General features: G+C 36.2%; 1 protein-coding gene across 1 annotated transcript; it reads right to left on the reverse strand.

Moving 5' to 3' along the window:
* Window positions 1-540: 540 nt before the first annotated feature.
* LOC143280848 (ribonuclease Oy-like) lies at window positions 541-25,139 on the reverse strand. Its single transcript, XM_076585566.1, has 10 exons — window positions 24,984-25,139; window positions 18,333-18,370; window positions 15,778-15,874; window positions 12,854-12,906; window positions 11,211-11,283; window positions 10,722-10,789; window positions 10,296-10,409; window positions 7,841-7,889; window positions 5,458-5,529; window positions 541-3,791 (listed from the first exon to the last, which is right to left on the reverse strand). The coding sequence occupies exons 1-10, from the start codon at window positions 25,005-25,007 to the stop codon at window positions 3,573-3,575; spliced, it is 807 nt and encodes a 268-aa protein (XP_076441681.1). The 5' UTR covers window positions 25,008-25,139; the 3' UTR covers window positions 541-3,572.
* Between the last annotated feature and the right edge of the window lie 2 nt (window positions 25,140-25,141).

The raw sequence follows: 25,141 nt of genomic DNA on the forward strand, positions 1-25,141 counted from the left end.
ACCAGGGTAGAGCCAAATGTCAGCTGCCTGTAAGAGCATATCAATCATTTCCTGCGTCATTCAGTCATATTTCACTCATGTGCTGCCTGCACACACATATATTATGTATATTAGAGTGGATTTTACTATGAAATTGTTGCCATAGGTTCTTTCACATGTACTGACTTATGCTCAGTCATCCAAGGCTTAATTCAGTAGTGTGCATCAATTTAACTTCCATACTAAGCAGGCAGAAGTTCCTATTTGAACTGAACCTGATAAAATGACTGATATTCATCAGTATCACCATGGACACACACACACACACACATACATTCACACATGGGCACAGACAACTGAAACAGACATTGCTGTGAGATAACACACAAACAATAAAAAAAAAAAAACTGGCTGAAGCCATGTGACTAGCACAGGCTTTACAAGAGAACTTTATTGGTTGCAGGAAACTTTGTTTAGTCTAAATGTCTATTGATAGAGAATCTATCTGTGAGGCCATTCTTAGAATCTTTTTCGCCAGAGCCAAAAAATGAGACACAGGAATTTTGATTAAATTTTTATTGATTAAGCGATGTGTGCCAGAAACAATATTGGCATAACTGAACTTTATAGTCTGTTTCAAATGTCCAGTGTAAGAAAACAGCATATGAAGTATACAACAAAATATGAGCAACAATAAAGGCACTGTCAAAATTCACAATCCATGACATTATAAGACAGCCCTGGGAGTTGAAGGTGTTGGGGATTGTGGGTGATTATAGTGAGGAACACATTGTCTGCCAAAACATTCTTGACCATTTACATGAATTGCATGTGCAAATTATTTGCACATGAATGCATAAAAATTCCCTTGTAGTAAAAAGAAAGAAAAAAAAAAGAAAGCTGAGTATTTTTTTAAGCATTTGGAAGAACACAGCAAGATTTCTAGAGCAGAATTTGCAGAATTTATGAGGATTTCGCTTGTGTTCCATTAAATCCAAAATGACAGTTTTTTGCTTAACTTTTATTCATCAACTGCAAATAAAATGAACACTTTCACATCATATGCTTCAACCCTAGCGTGAATGAGACACATGATACACAGACAGGAAAAATGCACATTCACTTTCCAGCCCCCGAGCCCCAACCCCTCTTGTTTTTTTACCCGGCTCCTCGCCTAGTACAACAGATGTTTGCTTATTCAGGCAATTGCCTCTATGGTGTCTATATTTTGAATTTTTCAAGCACTGTTAAATTTCATGTGGACAAAAAGTAATCAGCATTTTTTCTGTAATGTTGCCCCCTGTGCCTCCTTATTCTAGGATTTTCTCCATTTTTTTCCACTCATAATTCTGCCTTGTGACCAAGTTTTACATAGGTTATGAACTGAATTCTTTGTAGTCCTGTCTTATACTTTTTTCCCCCTTCTTTTAAGGCAATCACCTTTTTCCCCCAACTACCTTTCATGTCAATCAGAAGCGGCAGCAGTTTAGAATAAAAAAAATCAAATCACTGGAAACTTTAACCCTCTTGCATTTACAAACTTCACAGAAAAACTCTTCCTAGTGTTCTGCTGCGGCCACAGTGAATGCAAGAGGGTTTGAGGGTGCTTGAGGTGCAGGAAAGCCTGTCGTCATCAATGTAAAAAGATGACTAGACCATGATATAATCTCTGCAAAACTCAAACTCCATACAGATTCCATTTAAAGAAAAATGCGCTGGAACGTTTGGGATATAATTCATCTATTATCATCCACAGCCTAAAATCATACACAGCGCATTCTCTCTCTGGGAGTACAAAATGTGCAATCTGATGACCCCCCTCCTCTTCCCTCCTTGTTTTTGCAATGAGCAGCACAATCCACTAAACTTAAAAATGTTTTGCCAAAGTGTGACAGTCTGTGAGGGTTATTGGTACATAATGTACAAAATGGCGAAGGCTTGGCCAATAAAAAACCAACAAAAAAACCAAACATATGCCAAGGTAAAATATGAGGATACAAAGGCAAAACAAAATAAATGTTCACAATCCGCAAATACAGTTTAATCTGCAAGACTATAATCGAGATGTGTGGGAGATAAATTATTTTCCTATTATGACACTGATAAAGTACCTTTGAAATGGAAAATATACCATGAACAATGTATTACATTAAGATCTGAACTTGTCCAGACCATTCAGTACAATAGGATCCCATAGATAGGTCACAAAACAACCCTAACACATGCAAAAAACACCCTATATTTTTATATACCCTCAGACAGGCATGAAATCTGGTTGCAGTTACACTCATTGGAATGCAAATTTCCGAGTATTCAACAGAACCTCTTTGACAGCAGTTGGGTAAAAATCAATACAAAGGCACTGAACATATTCGTTGATAACTATAAAAAGGCACTGAACACAAGTAAACATGTTATAAGTTTTGGAAATAGATTAACATACTCCTGAGATCAGACAGTGGGAAGCACTATAGGCTAGCTGTATAGCTGTATAATTATGGTAGCCCAACACACCGCTGTTTTTCGGCACTTACAACACTCCATTCTGATTTAAGTCATTACAAACAGTAATAGTAACAATTCTCCATGTCAGTCACTGCAAACATTATGCTAAACTTTTCTGGCTGTATACACAACCTTACAAGCCCTGAGCCTGTGCCGTATAACAAATCATCATTAAATTGACCTTTCCCGGTTCAAGGACTATTGATATGGATGTTGGAAGAGACAGGAATGTGAAAAAAGAAAAGCATATCAATCTTTCACAGACTGAAAGGCCCTGAGACATGCTTATCACAAAACTGTAAGAAAATGGGAACCACAAGTAACTTACATATAGGCACACATGTGAGATGGCATTAAAAAAGAAACTTCCCAAATCAAGGTCTGTGCACTGTTGTAACTCGCACTCATTTTTCAAGCCTTCAACATACCATGATGCTTCATTCAAGTATCAATACCTTCAGTCTACAAGTAGCCATCATTGTATAAAGCTTTGACGAAGCCAATGCCAAAAAAGACCCCACTACCTTACAATCATTTTCATGCTATTCTGATTTACTGACCCTTCTGACACAACCTTCTCACCATGGGGACCATACCCCAGCAAACACTTTGTCCTTGAGAGAAAAAAAAACAACAACAAAAATTTGCCATAAAGACCTGCTGAAACATTAAAAATCAGACAGTATCACAGAACAAAGTGGATCTGCCAACATCAACGTAAGCCAACACCTTGTCATACCCAACTTAACTCACTCAGTACGGCCAGTCCTCTCTTCTCATATACACAGACCCCTCAGATGTCCAGTGGGTGTCTGAATGACCCAAACCTTTAGCTTCCGTCATCAGAATTGTGGTATTCTTTGTCAACATTCACCTCTTCAGTATAAGAGCTTTCCGCCTGCAATATTTTGATGATGGTAATTGGGGTGAAACGCTGTTAATGTCGTCCCTTTCGCCGTTCGTATGGAGAGAGTTAACAACAACAACAAAAAGTCTATGATATTTGAAAACTCATTTCATGCATGAAACCCACATAAAAATTAGCAAACATAACATTCGACACATCCTGAACATTCCAGGAGCAGAAACTACATGGAAGACATGGGCTTGTAATATATTTCATCTGATCCACACTCAGTAATGTGGCTCCCACGTGCTGAGGGCCTCTTTCTTGTTCCATGGATGGTCTCCGACTGGAACAGGAGTTCATGGCCAGCCTCTTGGCTTGAGTGAGATGCACAGTCAGCCAACTGGAATTCCTTCGTCATGCACATTTCAATCTGCTCCAAGTAGAACTTTCCATTTTTCTGTAACAAATAGTGGTAAAAGGCCCATATCAATAAGTAATTAAGGACAAGATTTGGGAAAGAGTGTTGGGGGTGGTAGAGAGAGGAGGGGGTGGGCTGAGACTGGAGAGAGGGGAAGGGCAAAAACCAGAGAAACAGAAAAATCCCCACTGACACCCAGAACAGTCTCCAGTGAACCCTTGCTGGTGAAAACAAACTGTGTCCTCATATATTCAGGCTTTTTCCACTCCTGTGGCATTTTCATCAGAAGTCATGACAATGGTCACCACTACCACTTACATAGAGTTCCTATGAAAACAGGTGGACAAATTGAATCCACTGGCTTTAAAAAGCTTCAAAAAGGGCAGATGCAGAAATGACATAAATATGGAATCGAACAAAATGAAAAAATATCAACAACAATACTTGCATTGCATTGACAGCGACAAACTCGGGCTCAATGTTGACATTCAAAAATTATTATTTGAACATGTTCTTTTTGCAAAATAAATCGACAGCGGCAATCGAAGCAGTGCAACTGAAGTTATAACGTGGTTTAAATCACGTTATTTTGGTATATCTCGGGCATTTAGAAATTTTCTTTCAAGTCTGAGGTAAAGGAGACGTTCCATTCACCTCAAAAACACTGCAGTATATGTCCATTTTATAGATCTGCAAGATCCATGATCGACAAGCTTTATCTTTCCACTCGCTGAGACACTACCGACACCTTCCATTTTATTTCTTTTTCTGTTCAATCTAGTTAATTCAGTATCCACTTTAAAACATTAATAAAACACGTTGATGATTTGGCGCTAAAGGAGACGTTGTCATCGTGTTGTGCTTTGCAACATGTTTTGTCAAGATCTGAGCTGACCAGTGCCATGCAGATGAGGCAGTGAAACCGTGGATTCAAGTTTTCTTTTCTGTTCATTCTAATTAATTCAGTGTGCACTTTAGAATATTCATATGCAGTAAACACGTCAACAATGTAGTTAGTGTCACCGTATGTGGTCTGTCCAGAATGTGTATTTCTTTGCCTTTAATTGCGAACAAGAAAAACGAGGTCATGGCGTATTGTCACCAGACAATTGGGAAGCTGCAGAAGGTTAACTGCGGTTTTTGGAATCTGGACCGAACATCAAAAAATAAACTGTTAATAATTTGGAAATACAGCTAAATTTGGGAGACTGACAATCTATAATTGGTATGACTGTGAAGATTTTTTTCCTACTATGTTTAATCCAAATTTGGTATTGGCAGACAAAGTATTTCCAGAGAAAATGGCAATGTTAAAGTTTACCACGGACAAAGACACACACACACACACACACACACACACAACCGAACACCAGGTTATAACACAGACTCAATTTGTTTACACAAGTGAGCCAAAAATGACTTGGACTCAAAGATAAAATTCAAAACCCCATGATTAAAACAATTACATATTTTTAACAAGTCTATTTTGCTGAAACTAAAGGTTATACCTGTTGAGGTTCTTACTCACTCTTCAATAACAGGTACTGTGTCAACATCCCAGTCAGCAAAATTTATCTGGTTTCTGATACACAATATGTAGAGATAAACATCAACTCTTAGACTGTGCACACACACACACACACACTCTCTCTCTCTCTCTAATACTAGGAAATGGAGCACCTCATATGGTTAAATGAAAAATTACCTTGTCCCGAACACAGGCGATGTTGGGATAGACACCCAGTTCCTGATGCAGAGCCTCAAGGACATCAGTAGCCTGATGAGAACAACAAATGTGATAAATTATGTCACCAAACAAGAGAAACATGGAACAAGCCATGAAATTCGGCCAACACAGACAAAGCCATGTGATAGGCATAGTTTGCATCAGTTTTACATGGTACAGTGTATGACACCAAACACAAAAACATGGAACAAGCATAGTTTGCATCAGTTTTACATGGTACAGTGTATGACACCAAACACAAAAACATGGAACAAGCATAGTTTGCATCAGTTTTACATGGTACAGTGTATGACACCAAACACAAAAACATGGAACAAGCATAGTTTGCATCAGTTTTACATGGTACAGTGTATGACACCAAACACAAAAACATGGAACAAGCATAGTTTGCATCAGTTTTACATGGTACAGTGTATGACACCAAACACAAAAACATGGAACAAGCATAGTTTGCATCAGTTTTACATGGTACAGTGTATGACACCAAACACAAAAACATGGAACAAGCATAGTTTGCATCAGTTTTACATGGTACAGTGTATGACACCAAACACAAAAACATGGAACAAGCATAGTTTGCATCAGTTTTACATGGTACAGTGTATGACACCAAACACAAAAACATGGAACAAGCATAGTTTGCATCAGTTTTACATGGTACAGTGTATGACACCAAACACAAAAACATGGAACAAGCATAGTTTGCATCAGTTTTACATGGTACAGTGTATGACACCAAACACAAAAACATGGAACAAGCATAGTTTGCATCAGTTTTACATGGTACAGTGTATGACACCAAACACAAAAACATGGAACAAGCATAGTTTGCATCAGTTTTACATGGTACAGTGTATGACACCAAACACAAAAACATGGAACAAGCATAGTTTGCATCAGTTTTACATGGTACAGTGTATGACACCAAACACAAAAACATGGAACAAGCATAGTTTGCATCAGTTTTACATGGTACAGTGTATGACACCAAACACAAAAACATGGAACAAGCATAGTTTGTATCAGTTTTACATGGTACAGTGTATGACACCAAACACAAAAACATGGAACAAGCATAGTTTGCATCAGTTTTACATGGTACAGTGTATGACACCAAACACAAAAACATGGAACAAGCATAGTTTGCATCAGTTTTACATGGTACAGTGTATGACACCAAACACAAAAACATGGAACAAGCATAGTTTGCATCAGTTTTACATGGTACAGTGTATGACACCAAACACAAAAACATGGAACAAGCATAGTTTGCATCAGTTTTACATGGTACAGTGTATGACACCAAACACAAAAACATGGAACAAGCATAGTTTGCATCAGTTTTACATGGTACAGTGTATGACACCAAACACAAAAACATGGAACAAGCATAGTTTGCATCAGTTTTACATGGTACAGTGTATGACACCAAACACAAAAACATGGAACAAGCATAGTTTGCATCAGTTTTACATGGTACAGTGTATGACACCAAACACAAAAACATGGAACAAGCATAGTTTGCATCAGTTTTACATGGTACAGTGTATGACACCAAACACAAAAACATGGAACAAGCATAGTTTGCATCAGTTTTACATGGTACAGTGTATGACACCAAACACAAAAACATGGAACAAGCATAGTTTGCATCAGTTTTACATGGTACAGTATATGACACCAAACACAAAAACATGGAACAAGCATAGTTTGTATCAGTTTTACATGGTACAGTGTATGACACCAAACACAAAAACATGGAACAAGCATAGTTTGCATCAGTTTTACATGGTACAGTGTATGACACCAAACACAAAAACATGGAACAAGCATAGTTTGCATCAGTTTTACATGGTACAGTGTATGACACCAAACACAAAAACATGGAACAAGCATAGTTTGCATCAGTTTTACATGGTACAGTGTATGACACCAAACACAAAAACATGGAACAAGCAGAAACATGTTCCAGTTAAAAACATCCTTTCATCCTCTCCCCCCAACACCTCCACTTGTGTCCCTCACACTGTTTTACTGCCCAGCCAACCCACACCATGTGAAATAACTTCACTAAACACTCTAGTCTGAATGATCAAATGAATTGTATCAGTCACCACAAGACCCTTGCTCTCAGCTTCACTACAAGCTAAGGCTTTATAAAAAAAAAACATACATCTTCCCATAATTGTGATAATTTGACAAATCCAGATGCTCATGCTAGAAAACTGATGACAAACATAAAAGCTTATACGTATGACCTTAATTAAACAAACCAAAAAAAAAAACAACCAAAGGCTGAAACAGACAACTACTATAATAGAAAAGTCCTGTTTTAACTTACTTTGTAGGTGCGATCATCTGCTGGAACGATATTGCCATTCTTGAGAGTCCTGGAGAAAAAAAAAAGCTTATCTTTCCTTCACTTTTTTCCAACTGCCTAATGGATTATTTCAAACACATAAATTTCAAAAATTGTCCAGTGTAATTACCACACACACACACGCATGCGTGTGTGCGCACTCACACACACACAGAGCTAATATATCAGCCATCACAGTGCAGTAACTAGTTGGTATCATAATGATGACTAGAATTTGTGTGTTCAAAAGCCCAAAGCTGGAATGATGAAATGGTTACAAACATTAACACCAAAGGGCACTACAATGAAGACTTATGAACAAGACAAATCATGTGTCAATGACAAAGCACACACACACACGCCATACCACATGCCAACACCTGTACATCCATCCTAGAAAGCAGATTTGTACAGATGTGAGTTGAGGCCAGATCTGAACTGAGATGTCGTTTGAGCATGGCGAATTTGGTAGGGAAATCTATTCCAGGTAACAGGACCAAGGTATGAAAAGACATGTGATCCTTGTAATTTCTTTTTACAGTGTGTGATACAGAGAATATGTGAATAAGTTTTTATGACATATGCCAGAGTTTGCATGAATGAAGGAAAATGAACAAGTCCAAGGACAGACCCTTGTGGTACACCATACAACAGAGTGGACGAGTTGAAGCCTGAAATACATACAGTCTGAATTCTATCAGTGAGGTAGAATCTAATGAGTGAAAGAGCTGAGTCTTTTATGCTGAAAGTGTGTTCAAGTCGAGGGAGGTGAATACTGCTCAGCGAAAGGGTTCAGATGGTCGTTGTGTGCTCACTAATTAATCTTAGCAACATCGGCTAATTAGGTGTTGGTTTGAATACACAAGCTGATGCCTAACATGAAAATGTAATCTGGTGTGGAATCTTGGCCGAAAGTCAAAGGAACATGAGTGCTACAGGTTTTGACATTTTGTAGTGATGGGAAGTGTGTGATTGTCTTCCCTAGGTTTTGTCTGTTTAAAAATCAAAAGAACAATTGATGCATGCACAACATCACAAACTTTAATATTTGAAATAATGACATGAGCTTCCTTTATGTATGTGCACCTTTTTCTTTTCTTGTTCATATGTTACACATGTTGTGAGGTATGCCAACAACAAAGGAAAAAAAGAAAAGAAAAAAAAGTGTACAGCACTGAGATCAAGCAAAATAAGGACAGTACAGTCAATGGTGATGAATATTGCTATCTGCTGTATCAAACACAATACTGAGATCAAGCAAAGTAAAGACAGACACTTGATTGTCATCTAGTGCGGTAAGAATATAATTTATCACACGAAGAAAAGTAGTCTCAGTGCAGTAAGCAAAGTAAGCAGACTAGTGTGAAGGCCATAGATTGTAAGCATTCACATCGGCCAGAAGACATCTTTTCATGTAATTTGAAGAAAAACAGAAGACTGGAGACTGCTCTGTAATTTTTTTTAAGATCATTTGGATCAAGTGTGTTTGTTTTTTTAGAAGATGTTTATGACAGCTTGTTTAAAGACAGTGGGGAAAGTTGCAGATGACAAGGAGTTGACGTTTGTTAGTGCTGGTACAATTTCATCAATGCAGTGATCAAGATGCGGTGTGGGAACGGGATCAAATTCACATGTTTTAGGAGCCATCTGTCGCAAAACATCATGACCTTGTTGCTCACCAACTGTGATGATGGCACAGATGACCCTCAACCAGTTCCAGTCCATAGCACTACACAACTCTGGGAAGGAATCGGCCAGGGTAAAAAAATAAGTCTCTACCTCTGAAGTGAATCAAACCTGTGTCCCTCCTAGTCTTCAGTCCAAAATATGCTAACCAGTTCACCAAGTTGCTTCACAAAGACGTACTGAGTAAACAGGTAAATAATCAAAATAAACCTGACAAATGACAATCACATCATATGCCATGCTGCATAAAACGTTATCTTCTGTAATTTGGGGGCTATAAGACAAAACTGTTATTCTTGATTTTTCACCTTAAGGTGCAGACTGCCTTATGTGATATTATCAAATCAGCTTTGACATCCATCAGTACAATTACATGCATGACTTATATCAGGTCAGAATCCATGTCAACAGAGTCAAAACAACAATTAACAAACACACATGACAATGCTGCTATTGAGGTCCAATTAGGTTTGGAACCACGTTCCCCAGGGTCAACCAGGCCTGAAGGATACAGATACCTGCAGTGCTGGTCAAGAAATGTAAACAGCCCTCCCCAAAATGCATCCATGAAGTGGATGACCCTTGACCGTTTGATGCCAGATATCCAAAGTGCTTCTTTAATTGCATCATGAAAAATACAGTAAATCCAATCACAAGATCAAACAAACTGATTCAAATGAAAAACAGAGATCGGAGAGAGATGGGGGAGGGGTGGGTTTCTTTATGACCAAAAATACAGTAGAATACTCACAGTGACAGGTTGTAGTGAGCATGGAGATTCATGGTAACATTGAAATAATGCACTTCATCTTTCAGGGCTGGCAGTGAGGTTCCACAAGTTCCATGTTTCTCCCATTCATGCTTCCTGCCAGAGTAAACAATCTAACTAAATGTACCAAACATGGACAACAGGGAAAAACATCTCATCTATATTGCATACCAAAATACTGCCCCACCTCTACCTCCAGCAGCAAAGAAATGTAGCTGAAGAAACTGAAAAAAGAACGGAAGAGGATGTGGAAGGAAAATAAGATGAAGTGACAGAAACCCTGAGACAAAAACAAGAGAATAATCAAGTTACAAATACTAATAATAGTAATATCAACACAAAGACAAAGAATAGTTAAGTTACAAATAAGCATGAAAACAATCAATAATAATAATGCAAATGCCTTACCATGTATCTTCTGGCTTTTCATCCTCAGCAATCGATGGCCATGTTTGTTTCATTCGTGGAAGCAAACTCTGTCAAACAGCAAAAACAAACACACAAAAAACTGAACATTAAAATATCAAACGCTTAAAAGTATCTCTAGACTTCCAATTAATGAACTGATTGGATGAATAGGATATTCAGATTAATTCAAAACCAGACCTTTTCTGCTTCTTGACAGTTAACAGGCTGATCCTTGTGCAACAGGTAACATCAGTTATCACGCCATGCTTCTGTTACCAAAACCTCTGCAGTCTGATAATTTTCCTGTCTGCAGCAAAGAAAAAAAGAGTGAGGACAAGACCAGAGACCAATCCACATGCAAAATTAAGTCCATGCCTGGTTCATTGTACCGTCTCCCTTGCTTATCTGCCAAACAGCAAACCCTGAGTTTCAACAGGATCAAACGAAGTTTGTGACAATGCTGTGCCCAATCTGGGTGTCTCAGCTTACCTCTACTTTGTTGATGTCAAACTTCCAGGTGTCATTGCAGTAGTTTGGTCCTTCTGTGCCACGTTTGGTAGGCCTGTAATCATGCAACATGAAACTAATAGTGTCTCTTGTATCAGGTGGTCCCGTGATTCTACAGCAGTCATATATGATTCATGATTTCCCCTGTAACATTAAGTGTTGAAAACAGAAACCCACAGACTTTCCAACACTAGTGTGATTTGTATCCACAAAATCATTTGGTTTTAACAAACATATGATCAGCACAGACCAAAAGCTTGAGTCCAAAAAATGACACAGCTTTGACCACACGAAAGTACCTTAAATCCTAATTCTTAAAGACGGGCGCAATAGCTGAGTGGATATATAGAGTTGGACTTTCAATCCGAGGATCCTGGGTTCGAATCTCAGCAACGGCGCCTTGTGGGTAAATGGTGGATATTTTTCTGATCTTCCAGGTCAACATATGTGCAGACATGGTAGTGTATACGAAAGCAGAAGATCAAAATATGCATGTTAAAGATCCTGAAATCCATGTCAGCGTTTGGTGGGTTATGGAAACAAGAACATACCCAGCATGCACACCCTTGAAAATGGAGTATGGCTGCCTGCATAGTGGGGTAAAAAAACAAAATGTTATACACATAAAATGTTACATGTCTGCCTGAGTGTGTATGTGTGTGTGCCTGAAATCTGATTGAATGACACAGGAAACGAATGATGAGCGCCCAATGGCAGCCGTCGGTCGGCTCTACCCAGGTAGGCAGCCTGTGGGCAAATGAACCTGAGTTTGTAAATCGCTTAGTTAAAACTTACCTCCATTCAAGGATAGGCATTGTATAAGTATCCATATATCAAATCAAATCAAGTATTAAGAACCACCAAGTTTGGACTGGCTATGTTGAGAATTACTGATTTTATGGACCTGAATCTCTCTCCCTCCCTCCCTCTCTCAGAGATTTATACTACACAATATAGACAGACACAAATTTATACAAGACACAAACATACCAGGCCTATTCCAACATCAGTCATTAAGACACTCTGTATTCTATGTTCAACAATCTCCACTACCACTGAGTATATATATACATACTGTATCTGCATTATGACAAAGGGTTCAACATCAACCAATTTTATCTTGCATCGTGTGTCCCTTTTGACAGGAGTGTCTACTCACAAGCTCTGAGGAACAATGATCTTGGTTTTAAAACCTATTTTCAGTTTTAGTGCACTGACAATGTTTTGCTAACTTTCCTCAGCAAAGGGAAATAAGTGTCCTAGTGTCCCTTGTGATGTGAGTGTGTATTTACAAGAGACCACAGAATGAGCAGCTAGTCTCAAACCCTACTTTCAGTTCTGTTTTGTTTGGTTTGTTATCTTTGTTGTGGTATAAACTCATCAATTTTATCCAATTTACACTTTACACATGTTTAATAATCAATTCACAACATACATACCATAATTCCCAACAATCCACTGGGAAAGATAATTTTACTGTTTACTTTTCTGACAAAACATTCATCAGCCTTAAGTGCTTGAATATCACTTGGTCTGGAAAAATGAAATTACTTCGTTTTGCTAGGGATTAAATGCGTTAAATGAAACAGTCGACAAGACAGAAAGAGCCAAAGGCCATATCTCACCACAGCCCATGAATCACCCAGGAATTGAAGTTGCTGACTTCACACTTCCTACCCTGGAGACAACAACACATGATCACACACAGAGTTTAGACCTGAACGGTTCAGTTACTCAAGGAGGCATCACTGCTTTTGGACAAATTCAGATATGATACGTCACATCTAAATAAAATAAAATGAAGTAAAACAAGATACAAAAATTTATAGATAAGCAATTAAATGAATGAACTGACAAATTAAAATACTATAAAAAAAAAGAAAAGAAAAAAAAGAAGAAGTAGAATATAACAATTAAAAACAAGAGGCAAAGTCTTCATGACTCAATTGTGTTTGCACTTTATCCAGAAAAGGAACCACGCGGAGAGAAAAACAGAGATGAAGAAATCAACACTGTTCAGAGTGTTCTATAGTAAATATGATAAATAAATGAATATATATATAATAAGCTTATTATATAATATATATAATAAGCTTGGGGGAAAAAAGAGGGCATGCAAGCTGGATTGAACCATGCATGTTCTGTTCCGAAGCAAGCAGACTAATCTCAACCGCTGCAGCCCATCTGACATAATTTGACAAAATATTAAAGCATGCTTTCTTTCGTGCGATAAATAGACGTGATTGTATTGGACGTGATAACACTTAAAATCATGTTTTTGTGTTTTATCATACCTTGATTATTCTTTTATTTTGGTGGTAAAGGAGACACTGCCATCACTTCAAGCACATCGCAACACATGGTAGATCTTTAGATCTGCACGAACTGAACCAGTCTACAACGAGCTGACGAAGAAACGATCAATTCAATTTTTCTTTTAAAGTTTTATGTTCATTCCAGTTACTGCAGTGTCCACTTTAAGATATTTATATACAGTAAACATGTTGATGGTGTAGTTAGTATCACTCATCACTGCATGTGTTCTGTCCAGAATTTGTATTCAATTCCTTTTAATTGTGAACATGGAAAGAGAGGTCATGTCTTCTCACCAAGCACAATCTACCTTCCAGCAACTGAGCAAGTCAGTGGGATGCGGTTTTTAGAATTTCAGATTTCAGAACGAACCTTAATGAAATAAAACTGTTAATGATATGGAAATACAGTTGAATTCTGGAGAATTACAACCTATTGTTGGTATGAATGTGAAGATTTTTTTTTTTCATACTATGTTTAAGCCAAAGTTGGGATTGGCAGACAAAGTATTTCCAGAGAAAACGGAAATGTTAAAGTTTACCATGGCCACACAGACATGAACACACACACACACACACAACACCGAGTTTTTCTATATCTTATTCACTAATTTGTTTTTCTTACATTTTTCTGCTTTCTGTTGTGTGAACAACGTATCTTAAAAATGTTTATATTCATTGTAAATTCTTTAAATATATTAATCACGGCGGCTAAAAAAAATTTAAAAAAAGAAAAAAAGGGGGAAAACAACGTATGTCTGCAATGACTGTCATTTATATGTAGTTAGAAAATGTGTATTTCAACATAATTGCAATTGTGTAGTGTCCACCAGCCATCAAACGAAACAAATATATTTAATCACATTCCTGAGCACGATATAAGCTATTAGCTTGTTGTTGCTCCGCTGTCTATCTGTACATGTGTGACATATTTACTGAATAAAATTTTGTTTAAATCAACACCGAGTTAAAACATATACACACTTTGTTTACACAAGTGAGTCAAAAAGGAATAGTATACTATTCCACGTTTCTCTGGGGTTGTAAATAATTACAGTTTTCATATGATATTGAGTATCTGCAATAAGTATCCCTCATTCTTTGTTTTATGATTTTTTCACATCATCAATTCCATTGCAAATGAGATTTTGTTTATGTGCTAGTTTAGTATTATGATGCTGTGAGGAGGTGTCACTTCCACTGAGTTCCAGGAAAATAAATCAGTCTTTCTTCTTTTTCTTATGCACATGACTGCATTTGTGTCTGCATATATATATATATATATATATATATATATATATATATATATATATATATATATATATACATACATACATACATATATATATATATATATTTCTATCTGTATTTCTTTTTATCACAACAGATTTCTCTGTGTGAAATTCGGGCTGCTCTCCCCAGGGAGAGCGCATCACTACACTACAGCACCACCCATTTTTTTGGTATTTTTTCCTGCGTGCAGTTTTATTTGTTTTTCCTGTCGAAGTGGATTTTTCTATATTATATAGAATTTCGCCAGGAACAACCCTTTTGTCGATGTGGGTTCTTTTACGTGCGCTAAGTGCATGCTGCACACGGGACCTCGGTTTATCGTCTCATCCGAATGACTAGCATCCAGCCCACCACTCAAGGTCTAGTGGAGGGGGAGAAAATATCAGTGGCTAAGCCGTGATTTGAACCAGTGCGCTCAGATTCTCTCGCTTCCTAGGCGGACGCGTTACCTCTAGGCCATCACTCTACACACATATATATATGCTACTTTGTATGTGGTTTGTTTTTTTTTTTAAATGCATTATGATTATCACCTTAAAATCTTCCTTGTGACATACACACAAAGTCAACAATATCATGCTGTGGGACCAGTATCACTTCCTTGTAATTTGTGTACCCACCTGCACATACACATTCTTTCACAAATGTATGCAGCACACACCTGTACAGACACATGCACACAATCACACACACACATACACACTAATCTATCATCTCCAGTGAAGAGATACTAAAGTATGAACAAGCAAAGAAATGAAAGGACAAATGATAAAAAAAAAATCTTTATACATGTAACTGACATTTTTTTCTTCTACTGCTCAATATAACACCCTTTACAACAGGATACGATGCTGTTAACTAAGTAAACATCCTTTTACAACAGGACATTAATACTGCGAAGTAAATATGAAGTGTTCATGCAGCAGCACAGCCAAGGTGAGTACCTCATTTTCCAGCATTAGGCATGTGGCAGGGGCCCAAGACCGAGTCAGTATCAGTGTATCCCAGAATTCGTCTGCTTTCGGGATCACCCTACTGTGGCTGGAAAGACACACTATGATGAAGCCATGTCACAAAGAAGATAGCTTAAAGTAATATATACAACCTGAATAAAGAAACATTTTTTTTAAAGGTTAAAGAGTGTGAGAGGGAAGATTATTATTTGTGATTTTATACTTCAGTCATCACAGATATATCTGCATTTAAATCATATGACAATGTAGGATCACTCAGAAGTGAGTGTGTGTGTGTGTGTGTTGTGTGTGTGTGTGGTCAACATTTTCATTTCAAGATGGTAACTGAACAAGTAACAACTGCTTTATTTTACAAGCCATCTGAAAAAAAAGAGGAAAATACTTTTTTTTAAATAGGTCTATATGAAAAATAGAATGCATACTTATATACAATTACAAAACAAATACATACATGTTATACGAGATCTGTGTGATAATGAAATACACAGCCGTATTTCTGTTTCACACAAACATGTACACATGCTTGAAAACACCACACAACTTCCCCCTCATATAACACAAACACATTGCCAACACAAGTCTATACAAAACATTTCACAAATAAATGAAACTAACAGTAACATGACTAGCATTACTAATCATCTTTTAGACAGTTAATGAGATGATTTCACATTTTTTCTAAACATGTTTTTACTTGAATTTTTTTTTTTTTTAAATGAGTGTAAGTTATTCCATGAATTTCTGCCACAGCACAGGAAGCTGGGTTTGTAAAAGTTATGTTACAAAGTTAGATTACAACACATATCAAAGAAAATGGCAAGAACAACCATACATCATTACATGCACAAACAAGTATGAGATTCATGAATGAAAATGTGGGTAATATGGGAGAGGGAGAGAGGCATATCTTATAACTATTAATAACATCATAAACAATACAGGGAATGGATTAAGTACTATGAATTACAGTGTTTTTAAGTTCTTCGTGATATATTTTTGAGTAATTTTCTTAAATGCATGTATGCTTTTTATTTCATGAACTTTGATAGTAGATAACACTGCATTCCATAAGCATCATAAAAAATAAGAGACTTGAAAATATCGACTCTTGGGAGCGGCACCAAAATCTTGGGTGGATGACGCATTGGGTTGGTTACATAAAAAATAATTTTCTACAATGTAAGTTTAAGAAACGTTTTACTTTAGATAGCTGGTATATTGTTGGGGAAATAGTTTTGCACAGTGAGACGCACAGAGAGAGTACATTTTATGTGTGTATTTGTGTCAAATGTGTGTCACTATGTTTATCAAACTTTATACATATATATGATTGTGTCTGTGCAGGTGTGTGTTGCATACCTTGTGGAACGTGGAGGTGCATATACAAGTATATTTTACAGTCCACAGCATGCAGTCAAAACTGACAGCTAAAATTTACATGCCATAACTATTAATCTCAATTCAAAAACTGACTTGCATCATGCATAGCATGAAAATCAAAATGTGCATGCTGTTGAATGAAATGTGCATGTGTTAAATAACTGATAATCATTCAGCAAACAGCCTGAAAGTGAAAACCAAACTTGAAATAATTGCATTTGAAACAGTATCTATTTCACAGAGCCCAACAACTGAAAAAACTGAAAAAGCACTTATTTTTTAACTTGGTGCAAAAAAAAACACACACACCAAAAAACTACATTTTTGTATCTTATTGATATATATATTTGTGAATATATACTAAATGAAGAATTCTTCTGCACATTAACTGAGTAAATCAAGATTATGGATAGCCTGAATAGGAAATTGCTTTAATCTTCTCTTCACTGCACATCATTCAACACTAAGACATGATCATGAGTCACTTTGTGACTGTTTACTGAACAAGTAACTGACAAGACCATACATTACCAGTCATTCTCATATTCTGAACAAGTAATTGCCTGACCAACGCAGTAAATACATTTATGTGCCAGCAGGATCCTGTCACAGTTCCCACAGGAAATCATTAAGTAGTGTAGATCACCTGACACAGATCATTTGGACTCCAACCTTTGTCAGTATCATTATCCATACCACAGTCATAAAAAGGAATGTTCATCTGAACATAACCAATGAAAAGAAGTAATAAACTGAAATCATTTCTCCAACAGGAGTAAAATTCATTCTTGATAATAACAAAGCTGATACAGCTTAAAACTGAATCAATCCTTTCCTCATAGTCCAAGATAACAAATTTCATATAATAAAACTGAATATAGAATACTCAGTAAGATATATCAAAGGGTGTTAATGTACAATCTATACAAATATCCAACAGAGCTAATTCTATTGATACGCATGCATGCCCATGCCTATTAATACACTTGCAACATACACACGCAAAGTGACACAGTGAAACACATATCTTGGATCACTCACTGACTCAGTCAAAGACAGACATATAAAACAAAATTCTTACATTAAATTCTTTTTTTACTTTTTTTTCTTATCTAACCAGTCACAAAAAATGTTTAATCACTTACCCAAACTTGAGGCAGAAAATAATGAAAAAGACAAACACCTGAAACATACATGAAAGAAAGAGTAAAATTTAATTCACAAATGAAATACAATGCTCTCTTAAAGTTCATATACTTCTTATATACTGTACATGTGCAGTTTACAACAACCATACACTACAATATAATGTGAAGAAATGTTTGAACTTCGAAGGTGAAGAAAAAAGACACACTCACTGGGAAACAAAACACACACACACAAAAATACCTCCATCTGTCATACATGCACCACATGCTCAAATGTGTACACACACACACACACACACACACACACACACACACACTTGTCTATATTCCTGTGGTAATCACTGTTCAGGGGAACAATCCACATACATTACATACACATACCACCTCTAATCAAGAATAAGGGGACAGCTGATCATGTTTACATCATTACATGCAAGCTGTAAAAATATAATCTTTCACACAAACATCAGCGAAGATGTTCATGGTGATGGTTGACAAACTTCACACAGCATCAGTCTTTACTCTCCTTGGAAAACAACAGTGCACCCCATTTAAAAACAACAATATGTAGTTTACATATGTATATATATATATATATAGAGAGAGAGAGAGAGAGAGAGAGAGAGATGAACAATGAACAATGAACAAATGTTTTACTGAGGGTAACTGGATAAGCTGGAAGCTTCTTTACACCATGCCCTCCCTCACACACAAACACACGCACCCACTCACACGCACAAAAGATGAAAAAGGAAAAAAAAAAAAAGAAAATCGGTACGGACACTCGGTGTAGACATATGTTACAACAACAACAACTACAACAACAAGAGTTAATCACGAAACATAAAAATAGCATGGAATATAACTCAGTCACACACACACACACACACACACACAAACACGCACGCACGCACCAGCTTACGCACGCATGTATACACGGACTGATATACACTAATCTTCTGAGCTCCTTTCCCTGTTCACATTGTCAGAGAGCAACGAAAAAAATGTTATTGTGTAGAAGCTCTCTCAAGAAGCTCAAACAAAACACGGTATATAAGAATTATAAATAATTGTTTCATGAGATATTTTTGGTACTCTTTTTTGAATGATACCAAGGTGGATTTATTTTTCAGATAGTCGGGAATTTCATTCCTTAGTTTACCACCAGAATACATGAGAGATGTCATGAAAAGGTTTTTTCAGGAAATTTCCTCTGAAGGTAGGATGGTGCTAATTTCTTTTTAATTTTGTACATAAAAACACCTTTATTAAAGATACATTTGAGATGGAAAGGAAGAATGTTTAGTTCTTTGTAGTCGTTAGTATAGATAGAAGATTTGAGGAGAATAATCTTGAGAGAACGTCTGTATATGCTTATGAGTGGTTTCAAGCAATTTTTGCTTGCTAAGTCCCAGCATGTTGAGGCATAGTCGATGTCGGGTTGAATGTATGCATGAAAAAATAACTTGCAGGTATGTTGATCAAGGAAATGTTTAATTCTGTTGAGCTGATATAATTTTTTTGATAGCTTTTTACATAAAGCAGAAACATGATTAGACCATGACAGGTTATTATCAATAGAGAGAGAGACGGATTGAAGACTGAAGATGGTTTATTCACATTAGGCCTCAGCACCTCGTGAAGGGGAATGTGAACAATACCAAACAAGCTATAAACAGCCGTGAACAAAAGGACTGGATAAGATACAGAAATAGATATTACAGGTCTTTCAGACTATGAAACAGCAATTTCTCTATACTTAAAGGCTTTATAAAGATAATTATAGACACATTTCTAACAAACACTATCATCAGTACAAGATAACAATAAAGCCAATTTAAAGAGGCAAGGGTGTCAATAATATTTGGGCCAAATACATTTTTCTCTAATATCTTTGAGCGCTTCACAACAGAGAACAAAATGTACTTCATCTTCCTTTGATTGTTTACACACAGGACACATTAACTCAGAATCTCTAACTTCTAAAGTTCTTTGTATCTTAAGTGATGTACAGTCAAATCCGAGATACCTAGTCTAAACTTAACTTTGTGGTTACATATTTCAAATGTCTGTCCAGATTTAAATGCAGGTGTGGATTTATATCATGCAAAACACAAAACGTTCTATACATATCAAATTCTTCACTTGTGTGAATGTCAATTCCAATCCTGCCATCTACAATCTATTAAATGTTGCCGAAAAGCATTTACAAAGCAAAACTTCTTAGCCAGTAATGTATACAATTAACTACAGAATTTATATATATATATATATATATATATATAGGATAACGATTTCTTTTCACCATATACAAGGTCATTTGGGGTTCGCTTATTAACGCCAAGATTTCTTTTTATAGCAAACAAATGAACAGCTTCACAGTGGAACACAGCTTTATCTAAACCCCATATTTCTGAGCCATATTGCATTATTGGCTGAACTTGAGTAGAGAGAGAGAATGAATGAATTTTCTTTAATGAGGGAAGTGGAGTAAGCATGGACATGCTTTTTTTTCATCCATCCCTCAGGACAAAGAAAACCAACAAGCAAACAAACAAGCAAAAAATGATAATTAATAATAATAATAACAAAAAATAAAAATACCCCCCCCCCAAAAAAAAAAACCAAAAAAAACAACAACACACACACACACACACACACACAACCCTCCCCCCCTCCCTCCCAGCCCCCCAAATACAAAAAAAACCAACGACACACACACACACACAAAAAACAACAACATAAAAAACACACAAATGAAGCCATCATTACCACTACAACTATCACTACTACCATTACCACTACTACTGCTAAGTTTTTTTGTTTGTTTTTTTAATAAGAAAGAAGAGAGAAAGAACAAAACAGTGTCACAGCTAGAAAAACAAATACAAATGATAAAATGGACACTTCACACACACACACACACAAACGAATGCACTTGCATATGCACAATCCCTTACAACAACAACACAACTATACTACTACTATTACTACTCTAATAATAATGATAATAATAATGAGAAGAAGAACAGTGCATGGCATTTTGTTTTAACATTTCCTGTTTAAGTAGAATAACATTGTCATTAAGATTGACTTACATCATTCATATGTTCCCCAGTTTGTAAAACAAATAGTTGTTTTTTTAAAGAGATTCTGAAATTAACACTACTGGTCACCTGTTTTAAAAAGGAAGGCAGATTATTCCAGTACAAACCACAACTGTACGGAAGGCTTGACTTAAAGAGATCAATTCTTGGAAGAGGTATTGCAAGTTTATGAAAGTGTCTATTGCTGTTTATTGGAAAGTTATCTACAATACCAGGAGGAGCTGCTATTCTAGTCTTAGATACAGTGGAAGAATGTTCAATGATTTATAATCAGCAGTGGTTAATGAGATGGATTTTAAAAGAATTAGTTTAAGAGCACGTTTATAGAATCTGTTTAAAGGTTTTAGAATGTTTGCACACAGATAAGCAACATGATCGGACCAAGATAGATTATTATCAATGATTATACCTAGTACCTTATGCGATTTTTCTGCCTCAATTTTAAATCCAGACAGAGAAATAGAAAATAAGTCTGTTGAATTGTTTTGATGTTATTGTCTAGTTGTAATACACATACCTTTTGTTTTCGTTGCATTGAGACACATGTGATTAATTTCAGTCCATCTGGCCAAATTGTTCATACTTTCTTGTAATTTTGATGTCAATATGTTTATGGATGAATGATTGAAATAAAATGAATTGTTGTCTGCAAATAAATCTCAAACCATTGTTAGATACAGAGGCAGATCATTGATATATAGTGAGAATAATAATGGACCAAGGATAGACCCTTGTGGTACACCATATCTTATAGTCTTTAAATCTGAGTTAGAATCATCAGTAATAACTAGCTGCTTTCTGTTTGATAGAAATGATGAAATGAGCTGAATTGTATCTTGAGATAGTCCATACAAAACTAACTTCCTTAATAGGAAAGAATGATCAGTAACATCAAATGCTCAAATCCACAAAAACTACTCCTGCTGGTTCATTATTATCAACATTTAAAAGCCATATAACGACCATTTGTGTCAGTGCTGTGTGGCAGGAATGATTTTCTCTGAAACCAGATTGCTTGGGATGAATCAGATTAAATTTATTCAAATGGGAAAGAAAATGTTTTTTAATGTGTTTTTCTAATGGTTTTGATAGAATGGAAAGAATTGATACTGGTCTGTAATTTCAGGGATTTGACTGGTCACCTGATTCGAATAATGGAATGACTCTAACTTGTTTGAAACATAATGGAAAATAATTTTTGTCAATGCAAAGGTTATATACGTTATGTCAAAGTATCTGTTATCAATGGGGCAGCTATCTTAATGATTTTGCCATCCAGTTCGTCTAGGTCTCTTGTATTACACTGCTTTAACAACAGTAAGGTTGCAAAGACGTCAGGTACTGATAAGAAAGGAATTGATACTTTGCAAGAGAAAGAGAGAGAGATACAACAAAATGATTTGTCATTTTCAAAAAGACTGCACCTATAACAGTACAATAATCCCACAAATAAAATCCTGTATATATTTGTGAATGTTACCAAGTGTTAGAAATAGAAAGTTTCATATAGTAAATGTCTTCCTTACCCTGCATACCAGATTAAAATTTGTGAATGTTACAATTATTTGGCATAATAAACATATTCCTCACTCCGCATTATTATCATTTGTAAAATTCAATATTATTTGGCACAATACATTCTATCATCTTCCTTTCACTAGTCTTTGTTTATGCTCATTCATGTAATTAGTCTTGTTAGAAATATTTCTTTTCTCAATATATTTTAAGTTATCAAATTTTTGGGGAGTTTTAGTGGAATTACCTTTGAATCTTCATGGTACCTTTCACTTTTTGTGGAGATAAATTTCAATCTATTTTTTTAATAAAATTAAAAGATTTAAAATTCAAGAAAAAAAAAAGAAAAGAATTTCAATCTCTCTTCATGGAATGATTAACTATTCATTTTAATTATTTTTGTTCTCTCCTGGATGCTTATTTAGGTAAATATAAATTCATGTGTTCATTTTCAAGCTAGCTGAGTAACTCCAACCGGTTAAATCAAATTTGTTAGTTTTCTAATTTGATGACTTTTTTTTTAAACACTTAACAATATCAGAACATGATATCTATTATCGTTAATAACTTTATAAGCATAATACTGAAATTTCAATGTAAAACATAATCTTCTGATGGAATGATAAATTGAGATGCTCCAAAATGATGGGCCGTCAGCTACTGGACAGTAGTTATGCACTCTTTGTGCTGACAGAAAATCATCGACACAACGAGAAGCACAGGCCATGAGCAGTAGACGAAAAAGGAAGGTGGGTGCCACCCCTAGTTCATCAGCCCGCATCAAATGAGACTGCAGAAGAAAGTGACCACCATCAACTTTTGCCAACAAGGCAGCACTCCACCAAAGTCGGTGAAGGAGAATCTCCATCCCTGTCAGCTGCTTTCTGAGACACTGTCCCCTGGTCCAAGATCAAAGTTGAGAGCGTCTGTACTGGCAGTGAAGCCTCCCCCACAAGACCCACACCATACCCCTCTGCCCTTCTCCATATGGTTGAGGCAACATAATTTACAAGTTGATGTTTCTAATTTCTGTGAAAGAAAAATTAGAACCCGAAGACTTCAACAGTACAAAACTGTAAATGTTGATTTTTTTTTTTCAGGAAGAAAATAAAATGAAGAAATGTACTAGGACAAAAAATAGCTGTGATGTATAATTAATCCCATCCCTCAACCTTATCCTGGCTGGAAGAAGTTTCAAACAACTGGAAACATGTTAACCCCTTGACTGCTGCTGATGAGTATGAAGGGCTGTTATCTCACTGAGATAAGACTTAATTCATAGGTTTGGATGTCATTCACTATTTCTCATATGATTTCTTCCTCTTGAGACTAGTTCTGCAAAACCAGTTATGCCACTTAAGTTAAAGGTGAATTTTATACAATAATGCCATTAATGGGCACTAACTGCACTTCAGATTCATGACACACTGATCTTATTTTTCACTACAAAGTAAAATTCAGCAGCCATGGGTTACTCTGAAATTCCAGAAAATGGATAAATCTTTATAGTACTAAGTATAACAATAGTTCATTATTTTTTGGATCAGAAAAGGTGGTAGGGTTGAAATGAAAATGGAAACACACACACACACACAGAGAGAGAGAGAGAGAGAGAGAGAAAAGAAAGACTAAAGGAGTAAGTCCCATTCTTATGTGTTAGTAATATGGTTAAGCTTTTCATAAGCTCAGTTTTTTATATTCACTGACTGAACTCTTGTGTCGTAATAATTGTGCACATAACGATACAATCTACTATTCCCTGTCTTTCCATTCTTTCATTTGATTAGAAGAAACAAAAATCGGTATCACTGGAATGTAAAGGAAACCATTTTCTGATAAATATCCCCAAAACGATAAAATGAATTATAGATACCCAAAACAGGTTCAAGCTGGAAAGCCTCTTAATACCGCCCACCGTTTTAAACAAAGGAGCGAAAGTTGCTGTTTGTTTATATCGGTTACCTACTCTTGCGTTGTGAAATCATGGCGTGAAATTTCAGTTCTTGCAAAAGTTTTGTTGACTTACCAGTTTTGTTGTTTCTCCCTTCATTCTGTGTCACTGCTTCACTCGCTCTCACAGAAATTAATCTTGGACTTCACTCTCCAGAAAGAGCAAACCAACCCAGGAAGTTCGAGCAGCTGGTCACAAGTTTTCGCTGGGTGCAGCGCACGACGATGACCTCA

Source organism: Babylonia areolata, chromosome 4 (assembly GCF_041734735.1).
Source record: "Babylonia areolata isolate BAREFJ2019XMU chromosome 4, ASM4173473v1, whole genome shotgun sequence".
Classification (NCBI taxonomy): domain Eukaryota; kingdom Metazoa; phylum Mollusca; class Gastropoda; order Neogastropoda; family Buccinidae; genus Babylonia; species Babylonia areolata.

Excerpts from the sequence above, each read along its gene's own strand:
- LOC143280848 (XM_076585566.1), bottom strand. The coding sequence starts at position 25,007 with ATGAAGGGAGAAACAACAAAACTG. Across the intron at positions 15,875-18,332 it reads ATTTTCTGCCTCAAGTTTGG|CCACAGTAGGGTGATCCCGA; the intron begins GTAAGTGATTAA and ends GTGTCTTTCCAG. Across the intron at positions 5,530-7,840 it reads CAGATGATCGCACCTACAAA|GCTACTGATGTCCTTGAGGC; the intron begins GTAAGTTAAAAC and ends TGTTCTCATCAG.